This window comes from Bradysia coprophila, unplaced genomic scaffold, assembly GCF_014529535.1.
Source record: "Bradysia coprophila strain Holo2 unplaced genomic scaffold, BU_Bcop_v1 contig_232, whole genome shotgun sequence".
Lineage (NCBI taxonomy): Eukaryota > Metazoa > Arthropoda > Insecta > Diptera > Sciaridae > Bradysia > Bradysia coprophila.
The window spans coordinates 7,774,245-7,791,019 of NW_023503493.1; the positions used below are offsets into that span (position 1 = coordinate 7,774,245).

The 16,775-nt window shown below is 37.8% G+C and overlaps 3 protein-coding genes across 7 annotated transcripts; 2 read left to right on the forward strand and 1 right to left on the reverse strand.

The window, feature by feature from the left end:
* Positions 1-2,228: 2,228 nt before the first annotated feature.
* On the forward strand, positions 2,229-12,051 carry LOC119075725. 3 transcript variants are annotated; one of them, XM_037182265.1, is made up of 3 exons: positions 2,229-2,393; positions 2,496-3,459; positions 12,030-12,051. In XM_037182265.1, exons 2-3 carry the CDS (start codon positions 2,514-2,516, stop codon positions 12,032-12,034), a joined length of 951 nt encoding a protein of 316 aa, XP_037038160.1. In that variant the 5' UTR covers positions 2,229-2,393; positions 2,496-2,513; the 3' UTR covers positions 12,035-12,051. The 3 variants fall into 3 exon arrangements, with proteins under 3 accessions (XP_037038160.1, XP_037038161.1, XP_037038159.1); XM_037182266.1 differs by lacking the exon at positions 12,030-12,051 and having other exon boundaries at positions 2,496-2,817; positions 2,890-3,668; XM_037182264.1 differs by lacking the exon at positions 12,030-12,051 and having other exon boundaries at positions 2,496-3,668.
* Positions 3,952-6,178, forward strand: LOC119075718 (leucine-rich repeat-containing protein 34-like). Its single transcript, XM_037182249.1, has 7 exons — positions 3,952-4,310; positions 4,442-4,623; positions 4,699-4,843; positions 4,905-5,182; positions 5,242-5,431; positions 5,497-5,660; positions 5,741-6,178. The coding sequence occupies exons 1-7, from the start codon at positions 4,032-4,034 to the stop codon at positions 6,111-6,113; spliced, it is 1,611 nt and encodes a 536-aa protein (XP_037038144.1). The 5' UTR covers positions 3,952-4,031; the 3' UTR covers positions 6,114-6,178.
* LOC119075715 (uncharacterized protein PB18E9.04c-like) lies at positions 9,411-12,126 on the reverse strand. 3 transcript variants are annotated; one of them, XM_037182243.1, is made up of 3 exons: positions 11,953-12,042; positions 10,247-11,891; positions 9,411-9,973 (listed from the first exon to the last, which is right to left on the reverse strand). In XM_037182243.1, exons 2-3 carry the CDS (start codon positions 11,876-11,878, stop codon positions 9,506-9,508), a joined length of 2,100 nt encoding a protein of 699 aa, XP_037038138.1. In that variant the 5' UTR covers positions 11,879-11,891; positions 11,953-12,042; the 3' UTR covers positions 9,411-9,505. The 3 variants fall into 3 exon arrangements, with proteins under 3 accessions (XP_037038138.1, XP_037038137.1, XP_037038136.1); XM_037182242.1 differs by having other exon boundaries at positions 9,411-11,891; positions 11,957-12,126; XM_037182241.1 differs by having other exon boundaries at positions 9,411-11,891.
* Positions 12,127-16,775: the final 4,649 nt, after the last annotated feature.

Below are 16,775 nucleotides of genomic sequence, written 5' to 3' on the forward strand. Positions count from 1 at the left end.
TTTGATTTATTTGAACAGTTACATAAAACCCATAAAACGATGCAGCTCAGAGTCTGAGTTGCAGACGTTCACGAAGTTCTCTTTTTCTTTAACCATTCATAAAAATTTCGGTCTTGTGACGAAACTTCTGAGAATACGGTGAGATATTATGAAAGAAGAAGCAAATTAGCAATTCTCCTTTGCGCTTCGGTGCTAGAGAGATAGAGAGAGAGCATATATGTAGATATTATCTAGCAAATGTAAATCTCTAGAGCTCGTTCAGAAACTCTTCGTTAAGTTTCACTGGTGAGGATTTTGACACTTCTTTCATATAAAATATGTCAAAATCTTCAATTTGGGTAACGAATTTTTAGTTCGTGAACGAGTTCCTATTGGTCCATGTTCACTGCTTCTTTCTACACATCTAACTAACTCTAAACATTTTTTTCGTAACAAGTGACGAAAAGTAGGACTTTATTGCGAAAAACGCTGTGCTGTATACAATTCGGCCTGAGGCCTCGAGTGACAATCTACTCATCTAGTGCCTAAAAAAGCATTTATCACTCGGTTGTATACTAGTTATTTATGCGATCGAGATGCAAAGCACTTTATAAGCCTCTAGATGTGTAATTATGACACGAGGCCGCAGGACGTGTGTCATAATACATATCGTGAACCTACTAAAGTACTTTGCATCGAGTTGCATACAACGTTTTATGCCACAGATGCATCTAAAGTTTGCTGTAATTGCTAATTGTACTTAATGTAACACCCTCGTCGTAACACCGTAACGCAGGGCCTGTTTTCGATAATTTAAATTATCGAAACTATCGAAAAATTCTCTAAATTCTCCAAAAATTATCGAAATTCTCAAATTTACTTTTGGAGAATTTTGATAATTTTTCGATAATTTCGAGAATTTTTCGATAGTTTCGATAATTTAAATTATCGAAAATAGGCCATGCCGTAACGTCTTGTACGTTTTTATTATTCATGTCAAAATAATATGAAAATGACTGCGTTTAAATCCGTTTTGAAAATCATCATGTCCTCACAGTGACATTAGACCATACCTGGTAGTTTATATCCATTGACAAATACACCTAAATTAATCCTAAATTTGTACCTGTACATGACACAAATTCCACCCATGGAGTGGCTTCTATTCTTAACAAAAATTACCCTACTCTATTTATCCAGAACCATGGAAACTGACCTGATTCAGGAGAATCAGGGGAAAACATTAACTATCGTTTTTTATTCTCATTCGAAAGAAGATAATAAACCTCGTCCAATGATTGGGTTGACGGCAATGTACCGAGCACAGAAGCTGAATTTCCACGTTGAATGTCTATGGATAGTCTCTGCCGAAGGAAAAGCGTAGCTCTCTTCTCGTTAGTGACATTTGAGATTCTCTTGCCTAATTCGGAAACAAATTGCTTTACACCTAAAGTTAAAGTCAAATTCATTGGATCAGCTTGACTCTCACACACAGTCACAAAGTCATGGCACATCATTTTACGAAGTAAAGGGACACTTCGAGCAAACCTGCAAATTTTAAACTGTTTTTCAAAAGACTCATCAAATCACCACGGCAACTACAGTCACCACTATAGTCAGTACCTTCATCCGCGTGACTTCTCCAAGCATAAAATATCAGAGCACACAAGCTTTAAATTCATTTTAAAGAACTAATAAGGTAACGTTGTGTTGAAAATGCTTAGGCCGTAAGCACACGATCAATTTTGAGTTCCTGTGATGAACAGTTATTTAGTGCCGTGACTTACGACCTGTAAGTCCGCTGAAAATTCAAAATCTCAAACCAAAAGTAGCATCGTGTCACGTGTTTAACTTCATTTGTTACTGAAAATTTAATTTCTGAAGCTCACTGCGCTTTCAATTGTATTTCGATTTGTAGCATACGTTAAACAATGGAAAATGGAGCATAATTGTCGATCTCAGCACCGCAAAATTGTTCGTGTGTTTTCGGCGTTAGATTAACAGTTGTGATTCACTGCTGGTGAATGATCTAGAGAATTGGAAATATCGATGATGCTCTTGCCGTCTGTGAAAGGTTAGTTATACTTATGGACCAGACTTAAAACAACACAAAACATACAAAATTCGTTGAAGATGATTTTCGAAATTTTTGAAATTCAACCTCGAAAAGTGTGGCGCTCTAGGCTCCAGAAAAAAAAAATTGTAGCACTTGCATCGGCGCAAGAGCTCAAAATTTTCGGAACAATATTTTAGAGCTTGTGCTACCAACACATATTTAGACGATTTAGATCAAAGAAAGTAAGAGGACGGTCCATGTTGAATTTTCCGTTTCATGTCCGGTTTTTATTCAGTCGTTTTGTGAAGTAACAAAAATTAATTTAATCTAAGCAAATAGTGGCCAAGTAGTAATTGAGGTAAGTCCTTGTCGGCCGACTGAATTCACTTGCATGAAAGTGAAGAAATCGTTTGGAACACCGAACCAAAATTTGACACAGAAAAATTCTTCCATTTCGCAGTGGACGAAATAAATCAAAATGGCTGACATACGAACCGAACAGTCAACACCCGATACACATTCTTTAGCCGATTACCGTGCACTAGATTCGTCCGTGTCTGGCCGAACACAGTCGAACACCGGATCTAACGAATTGTCGTCCGACGCAGCTTCCGATCAGAGTAGCTTGAAACGACGGCAATCGGACGATTCGCATCAGTCTTCCTCAACCTTAGATGAAGGAATTCAAATGGTAAAGCAGCCATCACAAAGCCAAAATGATGCTGACGAAATTGAAGTGGAAGCCGCTGAGGAAAGTCCGCTCTTATTAACGAAAAAAAAAGGTGATGCGACGACACATCCGACTTTTTTCAAAAACAATAAACCTTTAAACCCCCGGTTTACAACGCAAACAGTGAATGTAGGTGACGGAAATGCTGAAACAAATTTTGGAGGTGTAGCTGGACCTTCGCAACCACTTTTAGCTGGACCTTCGCAACCACTTGCACCAATTGCGGAACAATCATCGGATAAAACAGACAACTCATCTGCTACCATAGAAACACCGGTGTCTACTAATAGTGCAACTTTAACCGATACAAGCAATACAAGCAACCGTGCTCGAATTGTTCGGATAATTGTTATTGCCATCTGTTCGTTTGTGGCAGCTGTACTAGCTCTGTCGCTGTGTGCTTTCTTCTGCGGAAAGATTCACGGAAGTAACGATCCATCCACCAACGAGCTGAAGGAACATTCAAGTAGAACTGCTGTAGTAAAATCAAACGCAACGGACCACATTGCCAACATGACAGACATATGCCTCGATTGGGCTATGAATGCAACGACCAATACAACGGGCCAATATAACATGACAAACATCGATTGGGGTCGATGTGCCAATGTGACCGCAAATATAACGACGAGCCGTTCATCGGCAAATTTAGCGGCAACTAATGCATCAGAAACAACAACTGGTTCGATTGAAGCAGACTTCAATTGAAACAAGAGCAGTTGTGATGTAAAGATGACAATTTTTATTGAATGACCCCCATGACTGCGAAAACGCCATTTAAAGCTGAAAGTTTTATGATTTGAACCGTTTTCGGTATTTCAATTTTGTTTGTTTTTTCATCAAATTTGTCCATAAACCATTGTCGTAAACAGTGGCAGCAATAAATGAGGCGACTAAATTAAATTTCTTTGTTTATCTTTCTATCGAAAGCATCTCTTCAAGTCAGCTCTATCACTCAAAAAGATTCAGGTCCGATTCGACACCGTTTTCCGACGACTATAGATTTGTGATTTGTGAGGCCGAAAACACACAAGCAATTTAGCGTTAACGGGATCGGCAATTACGCTACGTTTTCCATTGTAATTCGATTTTCACCACAGACTAAACAATGGAAAACGCAGCATAATTGTCGATCCCACCAACGTTAAATTTCTTGTGTACTTTTGGCCTAAGGACATGTTCCCCAAGCGAAATACTCAGTAGGTGCTGCAATATATTTTCGGTTTATGTCTCTTTCGCAAAACGCACACCTTTGACGACCGAATCATGGTAACTTTAAATTCAGAGTCCGACGTACATTCACTGCTTACGAAAATATCTGCATACGAAAGTGATGCATCAACTCCCCGTTCAATTTGCTTGCACACTGACGATCGTTTTATTGGATTCGAAAGAAATGACGATCCGCACACTGCCAAATGGATGGAAACGAAACCGGAGAAAATCGGCTGGCACAAGTACCGGTATCAGTGCTGGCAATTTGGTATACCGGCCATTCGAACGATTAAGGATTGTCTAGATGGGGAAAATAATTTAAATTTATCGGTTTGTATCGGTTCAATCATTCGACGATTGGAGCCTTTTTAGCGTTTTATGAAAAGAGCAAGAGTGTTGCCACTCATTGGACACTCTACTCTGACTAGCCGTGTTTCTAATTAGATTCTTTCCCGACGCAGTACTACATTCCGAAAAGTATTGGATCGGTATACGCGTTTGAAACATTGTGCGATCATCCTGTAGTCCACGTGACCCGGATTGATATGAAAGATTGTCCGATGACTGAAACAGGTTGTTTATCGATGAATGAATTCCTAAGGCGTCGCAGTCCGATCGACTACTTAAATTTGAGAAACAATAAGTAGGGCAGGTCACTGACTCACTCGTTTCATCGATAGTTTTTATCAGTTTTCCTTCTTATTCTGTGTTTCCTAAGAATCGGATCCAAGGGAATTGAAACATTGGAACAGGGATTGTATGTGAATCAGGGAATAAAATATCTAAACCTTAGCGGCTGTAAAATTGGCGACGAAGGTGTTATCTCTCTGGCCAGAGCGCTGAATGGTAATGAATCGTGTCAGGTACTTACGAGATTGCACTTTATTCGCTAAGACTCATGAAAACTAAAAACTTTTAATTCAGCATCTCGATATCAGTCACAACAGTCTGAACACCAGATCTGGTTCTGCTATCAGTGATGTTCTATCTACAACACGCATTCAAGTTCTGAACGTATCATGGAACGAATTGAGCTCGTACGACTGTGTTACGAAAATATTTGAAGGACTAAAACAGAGCAAACACATAAAGACATTAGACTACTCGTGGAACGGTCTGTCAAGTTCCGAATGGGTCAAATCATTTAGACAGGCAATGCTCAAAAACGAAACGTTGGAAACATTGAATCTTCAAAGCAATCGGTAAATGCGGTTTTAACAGACAAAGTGTGTGCTTCAATGTTGTCTCTATGATTCATTAGATTGAATGGTGTCGCCGATCAGATAATGCCAGCAATATCGAAATCTTCATCACTGCGACAAGTCTATGTCGGTGATAATCCGTGGAACGAACAGGATTGGAAGAATATCGTCAATGTGTACCTGAAGCCATCAAATTTGAGTGTTTTAGGATTGGGAGCACATACTTACCTGACCGAGGAATGTGTTTTGGTAAAAATGTTTCCGGAAAAAATGAGATTTTCTGTCTAAGACCCTTTACGATTTCAATATATCAGCTGATGCGTAAAGCAATGCTAGTAAATCCAGAACTAAAGTTCATTTACCAAGGTCAGATTAAAGAGCAGCCCGCAGCAGAAGTTAGCTTTAAAAATATTTTGATCGATCGACTGAAGGCTTTGGCACTGAAACCCAAGAAAAAGAAGCTTAGGAAAAATATGGGGTAAGTTGTGCAGGTATACTGGAAACGTTAAGTAACTGCAGGTATACTGGAAACGTTGCCACCATTTTTCCGGTTTGTAGACACTTTTTCCTGAAGTTAAAAACCGAAAATATCGAGTACGTCGAACCCGATAATTTTGCCGAAACTTTAACTGCATTTGGTGCTAAGTTGGATCAACGACTTATCGAACAAGTTGCCGATGAATTTACAACGGATGTGGTCATTAAAAATAAGAAAACGGAAAAAGTCCCATTGCTCGATGTGGCTGACTATTACCTAGCACGGCATCCGACTGAGCCACCAAAAGCGAAAGCAAATAAGAAGAAAAAGAAGAAGAAGCAAGGAGACAAGAAGGAAAGTCCTGAAAAGAAAGACAACAAGAAGAAGGACAAAAAGAAGGATGGCAAACAGAAAGGTGATAAAAAGAAGAAAAAAAGAAAACAAAGTAAATAGTCGCTGTATAAAACCATACACCACATCTTCAATCGGCTATGAAATCAGTAAAACATATCTTTGGTCAGTTCTGCTGCTACTTTTCCTTAAATCTTTTATCACATTGCTTGTAGTATAGTTCCAACTTCAAGTCATATATAGATACTTAACACAGATTCTCTTCATAGTCCACTTAATGCAGCAATTGAACCATACAAGGATCCCGTGATTCTTCTAGAAACAGGCTACCCAAATCCGACTCTTACGGAATATTGTAAGGATTGAGGTTACTTAAAAAAAAACTTGAAAGTAGCTACTCCAATCTCTCGATTTTTGTTAGTCTTGCATAACGAGTAGTGACCCAACGCTGTTCTTAATACAAATTTCGGTCAATGTCAATACGTTTATACTGTGAGTGTCAATGGGGAAACCAAGTGGTAAATTACCACTGGTAATTCCATTGTCAGTGTTTACCCGTTCGAACTCTGGGAACCTGTTATTTAGACTGCTTGAGGCAGTTTGTGCTGGAGGTATAAGTATGTTCATAAAATGAAGTAAAAGATTTTAATTTCTCTTGGACCAAATGAAGTAATAGATTCGAAACAATATCCAAAGGACATCTTGCGCTTATTAGACAGAAGTAAACTTACTTCTGAAAAGGTGTCATTCGTTCATTAAATCTGCACAAAAAAGTCAGTGACTGACCTCGGAAAATGAGCCATTGCCAAGAATTACTTGTGTGGAACTTTATATGTTGCCCTATTTGGTCTGTTGAAATATGATTTGAAGGTCCGACAAAACATTTCCAATTTTAAAATCCTTGTAACGATTAGTGTCTTTGGAGGAACTTATTCAAGGAAATAAGATCGTTCTCTAAACATTTTTGAATCTTCGTCCTGGCTATTTTCTCCCCTCCTCTAAGACTTCGGAAGTGTTTGTTGTGAAAAAGTTGAAGCTGATTTCTGGCCCTCGTTCCACTCTGGCCTCAAACGACACCCTCGACATGCCATTTTCAACTTTTCCACCCTTTTTGAACAAATAACTGTTATCTTCTCCGAAATAGAAGTAACTAATTATATAATTACTATAAGGAATAAAGGAGGATATTTCGATAATTTAAGGAGAATTTCAGGAGTTTTAAAATATGAGATTTTGGATTAAATTTGATGAATTCGAATTTTTTTTTACTTTCTAAAGTCATATAAAGGTAGAAGTAGATTTTTTGGTGTTTCTAAGAGAATATTCTTTGGAAAATATTTTCCGAATTTTTCACAAATATTTTTTCGAATATTTTTCCAAAAAAGTAACTTAATTTTTTGTTTTGTTTTTTTTTTTTTTGATTGTATCTTCTTGCTTTTAATTTTAGCCTCTTTCTTATGCTTTTCGTTTTTGTCTGACTCCACGGTGTGGTTGAATGGATTTTAATTAAACATACCGTCGCAAATTTGATATTTTTGGATATTCCTAGTCTGTTTGTGACCCTGAACCACATTCCACAAAAAAATTTTGATTTTCATCCGTGCAGTTCGGAGCACCCGGACCAAGGCTCCCTAGAGTGCTCTGTAGGTGCGATAGAACTGATTTGGGTCGCAACAACGCACTTCAAGCAAAAGTCATCATAGTAGACCAGCTGTCAAATAGAGTACTATTTTTTATGAAACGGTTTTTTACAGTGTTGTACAGTTGTATGACACACTGTCAAGTTTCAGTACCCTATTTAGAGTACCACTCATGCTTGAAGTGCGTTGGTCGCAATCAAAAGGGTATGGAATTCTAATAGTAATAGCATAAAAAATTGGTCTCTTGGGTTCCAGATAGGCTAGTAGCGACTCATTGAAGTTGAAAAATGACGATTTTTGAAAGGTTCTACAGGCGGGGATACTTGAGTCACAGACACATATAAAAATGCATGCAAAATTCACAAAAAACCAGTAAAACAGAACAGAAAATGTGTCGGTTTTCCAAATTCCGTGAGTGTATGATTGAGGAATAAATACGCATTGGCCAACTTAACCAGATGGCCAAACTTTCCTCAAACACGATACACACCAGACGAAAGTTAACAATTGATTGACAATAAATGATTAAGTTGCCAGCAGCATCAACACAATCAATGAAAAGAACAATTGAAGCAATAGTGTTTTGCAAGTACCTTTTAGCACTATGGATCTCATTTGTTGAATTATTTAGGTTTCATGAGCTTTTTTTGGTGAAGTAAGCGAGGAACGGTTTTGAATACATATGGTTCTACAGTCAGAATTAAAATGTTAGATGTTTTAACTAAAGTGAAACTAAAAATAAGGAGTTTGAGGAGATTAAGGAGGTTTCAGGAGGATTTTTGAAAATCAAGGAGAAGTGGGCTCCCTGCTAATTCAATAACTATTCCAGGGGTTGGGTATGTCCTTCATTTGTGAATGCTTGAATACATTTATTTAGGCGACCCCGTCTGTACCATCATAAGTACATTCCCATGCAAAATCTAAATCGTATTCCAATGCGGACATTTGAAAAACCATTCGAAACAAACAATTTTGATCAAAAACATTTTCCTTTGTGGATACAAAAATGATTCGACGATTAAAAACCAACAAAACCTTTCGAGTGTATATACGACACCAACAACAACAACTAAACATCTCGATAAAAATGACCCATTGGCATAGAAAAGCATTTTGATTCGTTGCACATATTAATGGCATCTCTAAAAAGTCTTATGGATGAAAAATATCGCTTTTATCGTATGTGGGAGACACCGTGACAAAATATATCACCGTTTCCCATGTTATACACAAATTGCTCTGTGTGCCAATGTTACTCCTATTTTTTGAAAATTGTTGGATTCATTTTTTTTGTTTGTTTATTGTTTGTTTGCCGGCTTGTCTCAACTCTCAGTAACATTTGAATGTGTACAAAAAAAGGTGCCCCAATATCTGTAAGACATTAAATGGTGTACGCCAAGAGTTCTTCAGGAAATGTTTGGCTTTTAAACTTTTACAATAAATGCTTTCAGTTTATAAATATTGAAAAATTAAAAATTAAATTTCGATAGAGAGAGGAGACGCAAAAAAAAGTCCGTCGAATACTTGGGGGCGTTGAATATTTTACTTTTGAATTATGATATGACGACATGGAGTCATAGAACCAAACACAAATATTGAATTGAATAATTGCTCGGTTCGTCTGGATCATATTTCTACATTTTCAGTTTTCAAGTAGGTCTTATAACTGTACGAACGACTGCACAATGTGTAGTATGATGAATAATTTATGGGAATAGAGGACGGTTGACGATTCGAATAGAAAACCTGTGGGTCTGTTTGTACAATTGTTTTATTTTAAAAAAATCTTCTTTAAAATCGAATCGAACAAAGAAAGAACTGAATTCGGTAAATAAAGCAAGGCCGAGTTTATATTTACAAATTTGGATCATCCTTAGTGCGATCCCTAGCCGGCTCAAATCTCGAAAAAAGCCTGTCAACACCAATCATAACAATAATAACAAAACCAAATATTGGAATGCACCGCCAATAAGGAAAAACCGTACGATTCATTTCCTCCAGATATCTATCTCGACGAATTTGTAACCAACCTCTTACAGATGGCCCCTCATCACCAAAATCATAGTCTTCATCACTAAGCCCGTTATTAAATTCGATTACTTCCGTATGCGGCGATGACGTTTGTATAGGCGGTCTTCTACGTACCGGAAACGCTGGTGCCAGAAAGAATGTACCCTCATATAAGCCTGCAGCAATGGTAAATGGCGTAGGTGTTACAAAATTCCTGTCCCGTATCTCTCGAAGAATGTCTTGTGGTGAACGATCGTCTATAGGGATTGCCACTTCGAGTTCCCTGGATTGTACCGGGACTTCGGATGCAGTAGATATAGATTGTACCGGGACTTCAGATGCAGTAGATGTAGATTGTACCGGGACTTCGGATGCAGTAGATGTAGATCGTACCAGGATTTCGGGTGTAGCATATATAGATTGTACCGGGACTTCAGATGCAGTAGATGTAGATTGTACCGGGACTTCGGATGCAGTAGATGTAGATTGTATCGGGACTTCGGGTGTAGCAGATGTAGATTGTATCGGGACTTCGGATGCAGTAGATGTAGATTGTACCGGGACTTCGGGTGCAGTAGATGTAGATTGTACCGGGACTTCGGGTGCAGTAGACTGTACCGAGACTTCGGGAGCAGTAGATTGTAGTGGCAATTCGGGTGCAGTAGGTCGTAAACGGACTCCGGGTGGAGTAGTATATATTCCTGGACGTCGTTGTGGAGCTGTGTGCATATCGATTGGCACTCCTTGTGCATTACAGTGTACCGGAAGCGGCTGTCCTAATGGATTATATCGTATCTGGATCGACGTTATGGATGAATTAGATTGTCCCGCGTATGGTCTGTCGGATGAATAGAGACACGAAGTAGAAAACCAAGCGCGTAGCAGCTGAAATCTCGAGGAAGCAGGAGAAGTCTCGGGCGCCGACATTGCAGGAAGCACCCCATGGCGAGGTGATAAGAGTAGAGAATCGATCACGAATGATGATGATGCGCTCCTACCTGATGATGATTGTGGAGGTTCGATTGGTAGTTCAGGTAGACTGTGTACTTGTTGAGATGATGCTGCGCTGCTATCCAATGACTGTGCACGTTGTACTTGAGGATGTGATGATGATGTGCTACTACCAGATGACTGTAGCACGAACAGGCGTATCGGTAGACTGTTGTCTTGTTGGGATGGTGTTGCGCTGCTATCCGATGATGACTCAAACACGTTTGATGATAATGCGCTACTACATGATGATGATGATGATAGTGGAGGTTTCATCGGAAGTTTAGGTAGAATGTGTACTTGTTGAGATGATGCGCCGCTATCCAATGACTGTGTACGTTCTACTTGATGAGATGATGATTGTGGAGGTTCGGTCGGTCGTGCAGGTAGACTGCGTACTTGTTGAGATGATGATGGTGCGCCACTACATGATGATGATGATGATGATTGTGGAGGTTCGATCGGTAGTACAGGTAGACTGTGTACTTGTTGAGATGATGATGGTGCGCCACTACATGATGATGATGATGATTGTGGAGGTTCGATTGGTAGTTCAGGTAGACTGTGTACTTGTTGAGATGATGTTGCGCTGCTATCCAATGACTGTGTACGTTGTACTTGAGGAGGTGATGATGATGCGCTACTACCAGATGACTGTAGTTCGAACTGGGTTATCGGTAGACTGTTTTCTTGTTGGGGTGGTGGTGCGCTGCTATCCGATGATGAGAGTGGAGATTCAAACACGTTTGATGATAATGCGCTACTACTTGATGATGATTGTGGAGGTTCGATCTCGAGTTTCGGTAGACTGTGGACTTGTTGAGATGATGCGCCGCTATCCAATGACTCTGTACGTTGTACTTGATGAGGTGCTGAGAGTGGAGAATCGATCATGAGTGATGATGACTGTGGAGGTTTGATCGGGAGTGATGGTAGACTCTGTGCTTGAGGAGATGATGAGAGTGGAGGTTCTATCTGTGTAGATGTTGCGATACTACCCGATGACTGTGTTAGACGCGCTCGATGACGACCTACTGGTTGATAAAGGGGAATTGGCGGCTCCTCAGCTCCATTGGCTTGATCGTCCGGATCGTAGGCCGCATCAGAAGCAGGTTGATCCAAAGGTCTTGCGTCTGGACTGTCGGGCCTAAGCTCAAAAAGACCAGCTATATTATAAAATGATCCTTTTTCCTCCTCTTCTTCGTCTTTTTTCAACAGTTTCTTCATATTTAATGGCGAGCTGGAAAAATTTTCGTTGATTTTCTTAGTTTGAATTTTCGATAACGTCCATCACTATTTACCTACGCTACGAACTCCCAAAAATTTTGATTAGTGAAGCAAAGCGTGGAGCTGACAAATGAGTTGGTTAAAATTGAAAATTAAAATGGAAACAAATTGTTTCCACTAGTGAAATAAACGTATTATGCACACAAAGGTGTTACGAAAAGCACTGCTTATGATACAATGGTGGTGGTAAATGGCGGCAAAATATATTCGATGAAGTTGTTCGAACATCGTTACTCGAACATTGCCATGCAACATATGGGATCAGAGCCGTCAGTAGCGCTTTTTCGTACGAAATTCATTCGACACCTTCTTGTTTTAGGAGGGAATAAATTGTTTGATATTTAGCCATCAAGAGTCTCAATAACTTAGAACATATTTTATATTCAGGCGGACCAAAAACGTCACATTCTCACACTAGATAGTGACCCAAAACAACAGCTTTCTCTCTCAGTTTTATTTCCCACTTTATTGTCCAAGCTCTGTCAATTTAACTTTATTTTTCTACCAAGCAACTTTGTGTAAGATATCAACAAGAAATTGACAAGATGTGTGATGTCGCATGTGATAAGGCTGAATTCACCGCCATTCCGTTTTGTCTCGGTAAAACAGAGTGCGTGCGAATTCAGGCTAATATATAGGATATAATTTGTCGTTACGTCGGCTAAATGATGACTATTAGCAACGCACTTCAAGCAAAAGTGCTATTAATGACAACTGTCAAATAGAGTACTACGTTGTATGAAAAAAGTGTCCGAATTTTTTTACAGTGTCAATATTAGTTCGATACACTGTCCAGTTTCAGTACCCTATTTAGAGTACCACTCATGCTTGAAGTGCGTTGCTATTAGAGTACTAAAACGGGACAATGCATCAAACAAATTTTGACACTGTAAAAAAATCTGTAATCATCTGTAAAATCATGAACTTTTGACAGCGGATCAGTTAAAAACTAGAATTCGCTCTCCGTATAAGTCAAGTCAAGTATACAACCAGCCCGAACCAGTCGATGAAATGAAATTGTCATACATTTTTCCACACGAGCTGATAATTTTGACAGAAGGACCACTGGTCTAGACATTCTATACAAAGTTAAAAGAGAGTCAAAATTTTGACATATCACCCATCGAGATCAGTTGAATTAATTGGTTTTTTTCCCTTTTTACATCGAAATTTTGACATATCACCCATCGAGCTCAGTTAAATTAACTGGTTTTTTCCCCTGTTTTTACGCTCTTTTAACAATGTATGGCAAAATTGCATTTCACGTAGTCGTTGGTACTCGACTATAAGACTCGACTAAGAATATACCAGGATGTTGGAGCGACTGATACTGTAGTTTCTTCCACACTGATAAAAATATTCGTCAACATACATCAAGTATGTATGAAATTGCTGGCAGGCAGCTTCATTTCTGCCTCACTTCTGACTTATGTATATTCCAACGTCTGACATGTATATCGTACATGTCCGACGCATAATCGTTGGAATGTACATGTCAGACGTTGAAATGTACATATCCGAAGTAAGGCAGAAATGAAGCTGTCTGTCAGCCATTTCATACTGGTATGACCAGTATGTAATATATTTTTAAATTGAAAATTCATGTGAAATTTTCACATTCCACCAGTTGCAAATTGCAAGATAAAATATGTCTCGAGAGAACCCAGAAGGCATAGGTAGCGAAATTATTGCTTTTCATTTTACATAGTAGACCAAAGCCAATATGTTCCCTTAACTTTTACAATATAGGTCAATATTCAATATTCATTCAACGGTTACCCGATCGTTTCGATAAAATTGCAAAAATGCATAAATAATTGACATATTACCAACCAGTAACCACCACACATCAAGTAAATGGTTTTTCCGTGTCACCAGAGACCTTTTGGAATTGGGTATACAACAGTGGTTTGTTAGACCTGTTCGTAAAAGCTGTTTCGTTTGGCTCTCATACACATTATATTGTTGGTAGCGTGATCAAGTTTTGTTTGATTAAAATTATGCGATCCCAATGAGACTTGTTGGATTTGGCTGGTTCGACTCCCAAGTAGCATTCAACGGTTAAAATTCGGTTGTACAACTGTTATTACACCGCGGTTATAAATTATTTGAAGATAACCCAAAATAACTAATTAGTTGTCACAACGTTGCTACAACGTTGCAATAACGGTTGTGCAACGGTTTTTGCCCAGTTGCGAAAGTTGTGAGATTCTAGTAACGAATTGGTTGTAAGACGGTTATACAACGAATTGTTTAAAGTTGTGAAACGGTTGTATAACCGACGTAGGACTTATAAATCACATTTGAAAATTCGATACCGTCTTACTTATTAGTTGTACTACCGTTTCACAACGTTTTCGTTTATCATTATTTTCAGCTTATAGCTACACTTTCAAGAACACGTTTTATCTGGAAAATTGTATGTGCAATATTCGTAAAGATGTTTTTATGCACAGCAATTCAACTGATTTTTTTTTTGTTTTTAATTATTTATTATCATTCATCATTTGGTGCGTAACTAAAGTAAGAGGCACGGTGAACTGTTCTTATTTTATTCACGGTTCGATTTTAGTCAACAATTCAGTCAGTCACACGTTTTTCCACTCGTTTTTCTACATCTTTGATAATTAGCATCGTATTGTCTTAATGCCAATTCAACAAAGTTTTATCCATCAATTTCACTTTTATTGTAAGATACTGTTGTCGACCCTAACTCCTATCAAGAGACCTAACAAGACATAAGAAACCTAACTTCGACAACAGCAACAAACAAAACTAGTGAAATTGATCAATAAAATGTTAATCTACGAATTGGCAATAAGTTAGAAAAAAACGACAATTCACAAAGTATTAACAATTTGCAGCACAAACATTCTTCAAATTTCATTTTCACATAGTGACTGAAAACTGAAACACTATTTAGCACATTTTACACATAAATAGATAGTTATATATTCCGAGCGAACTTTTTAGCATGACATCTTATTCCAACTGACGCAAAATTGAAAATGCATCAGTTGCTCAACCGTTTTACGACGAATTAGTGAAAGAGATTTCTTCAACTTATTGGTTGCATAACGGTTAATTGACGAATAAGTTTTTGGCAAAAATTATCTGTTCACTTATTCGTTTATTAACGGTTGTACCACTAATTCGTTATAAATTGAATGATAACGAATGAGTTGTGAAACGGTTACATAACGAATAAGTTATTTTGAGCATAACTTATTCGTTACATAACCGTTGGACAACGAAAAAGTTTGCAACGAATAAGTCATTTTCTAACCGCGGTTATGAAATGCTACTTGGGCTTTCGAAACGATTACTCTTGGCTTAGGAGTTTTTGAACCCGAAATTGTACTGTACTGGTCAGTGGACAGAAAAATCAGTAAAAATATTATCGAAAGTACGTTCGATGTTTATTTGAACCCAAAAGGGAGACCGTTGATAAGCTTCACGATAACATCAGTGGTTCCGACGGTTTTCCCCGTTTGATCTCAAATCTTTTACTTCATTATTTTTAACAACAACTCTCTGCTGTATGTAACAATACCAGTTGTTTACCGGGTATTATTGCGATCGTCGAGTTCACCAACATTTTTCCGGCAAAGCTTTCTTCAACATAATATAAGTTACTTTAACGACTTCCTTATACGGGATGCTAGTGCGCATAATGTAGTAGAACTTATGATATATCGGTCATACACATGAAATCGATCGAAATTAAATCCGCATCGAAGTCATGATTATAATAAATATTTTGGTTTGCCCGCGCACACATCATATGATATTGCTGCTGGTGTGCAATACTCTTGAGTAATCAAAATAATTTTAAGTCTTTTCTGGTTCGAGATTTTTTTTTAAATTCAGTTAGCTTGTCATTTTGTGAAAAGTAGGAAAGATTACCAGTCAAAGATATGCAAAATATTTGAATATTATAAGTGTAACCGCAAGAGCACGGTGTGTATATGTATAACTAGTCGACTCGAAGACTATATGGCGATATTTAAATATGGAAAATGTTGTGAACTCTCCTCTTATTATGTTACAAAGCATGGAAAACAATGAATTATAATGATCTACTTAAATTGTCGTCTTCGAGATTGTATTACAAGAAAAAACGTAACGTAAGAAAGGAAGGCTGGAAAAAATTATAACAAAAAACTGAGAACACAATCGGACCGTAGGATCGATAAAATTTTTACTATTTCAATATTATCGATCCGAGGCGAGGAAATCATTTTCATATATTTCATTTTACTCATATTCGGAACAATTTTTTTTTATTGATGTAATGTGTGAACGAACAATCGAAACCAACGATGGAACGGAAAGAGATATAAAGATTTTAGGTATAATTGGTATAGCTGAAAACTACATAAATGAAGCATCGGTAGTCGTGTGAAACATAAACTTTGTGATTCTTATCAATTTTTCGATAAATCAATTGATTTATTGGGTGAAGAGTTTGATTGTTTATCAAATGAGATGCATAAATAGTTTGGTTGATTTGTTTCTTCTTCTTCTTTTGTTAATTCACGTCGTAAGTGTTCTGAATTATTCAAAATCGAAAGTGTTACTGGTGCCATATCTCATAATAGAGAAGCGTTGAAATTTATAAGTTTGACGTAACCTGTTCTCTCATAACCTTGGTGCCTTAAGACATTTGGGAGAAACGGACACTTTTAAAATTTTACTACATTGCATATCATTTTTCAACTTTTCACATTATCAAGATGGCTAATTCCAACGTTACGTCAGAATTTTACACAATTCAATTCAATTCTACACAGAACAACAAAAGAATTCCAATTTTTTCTAAAAGCTTAGAATGAAA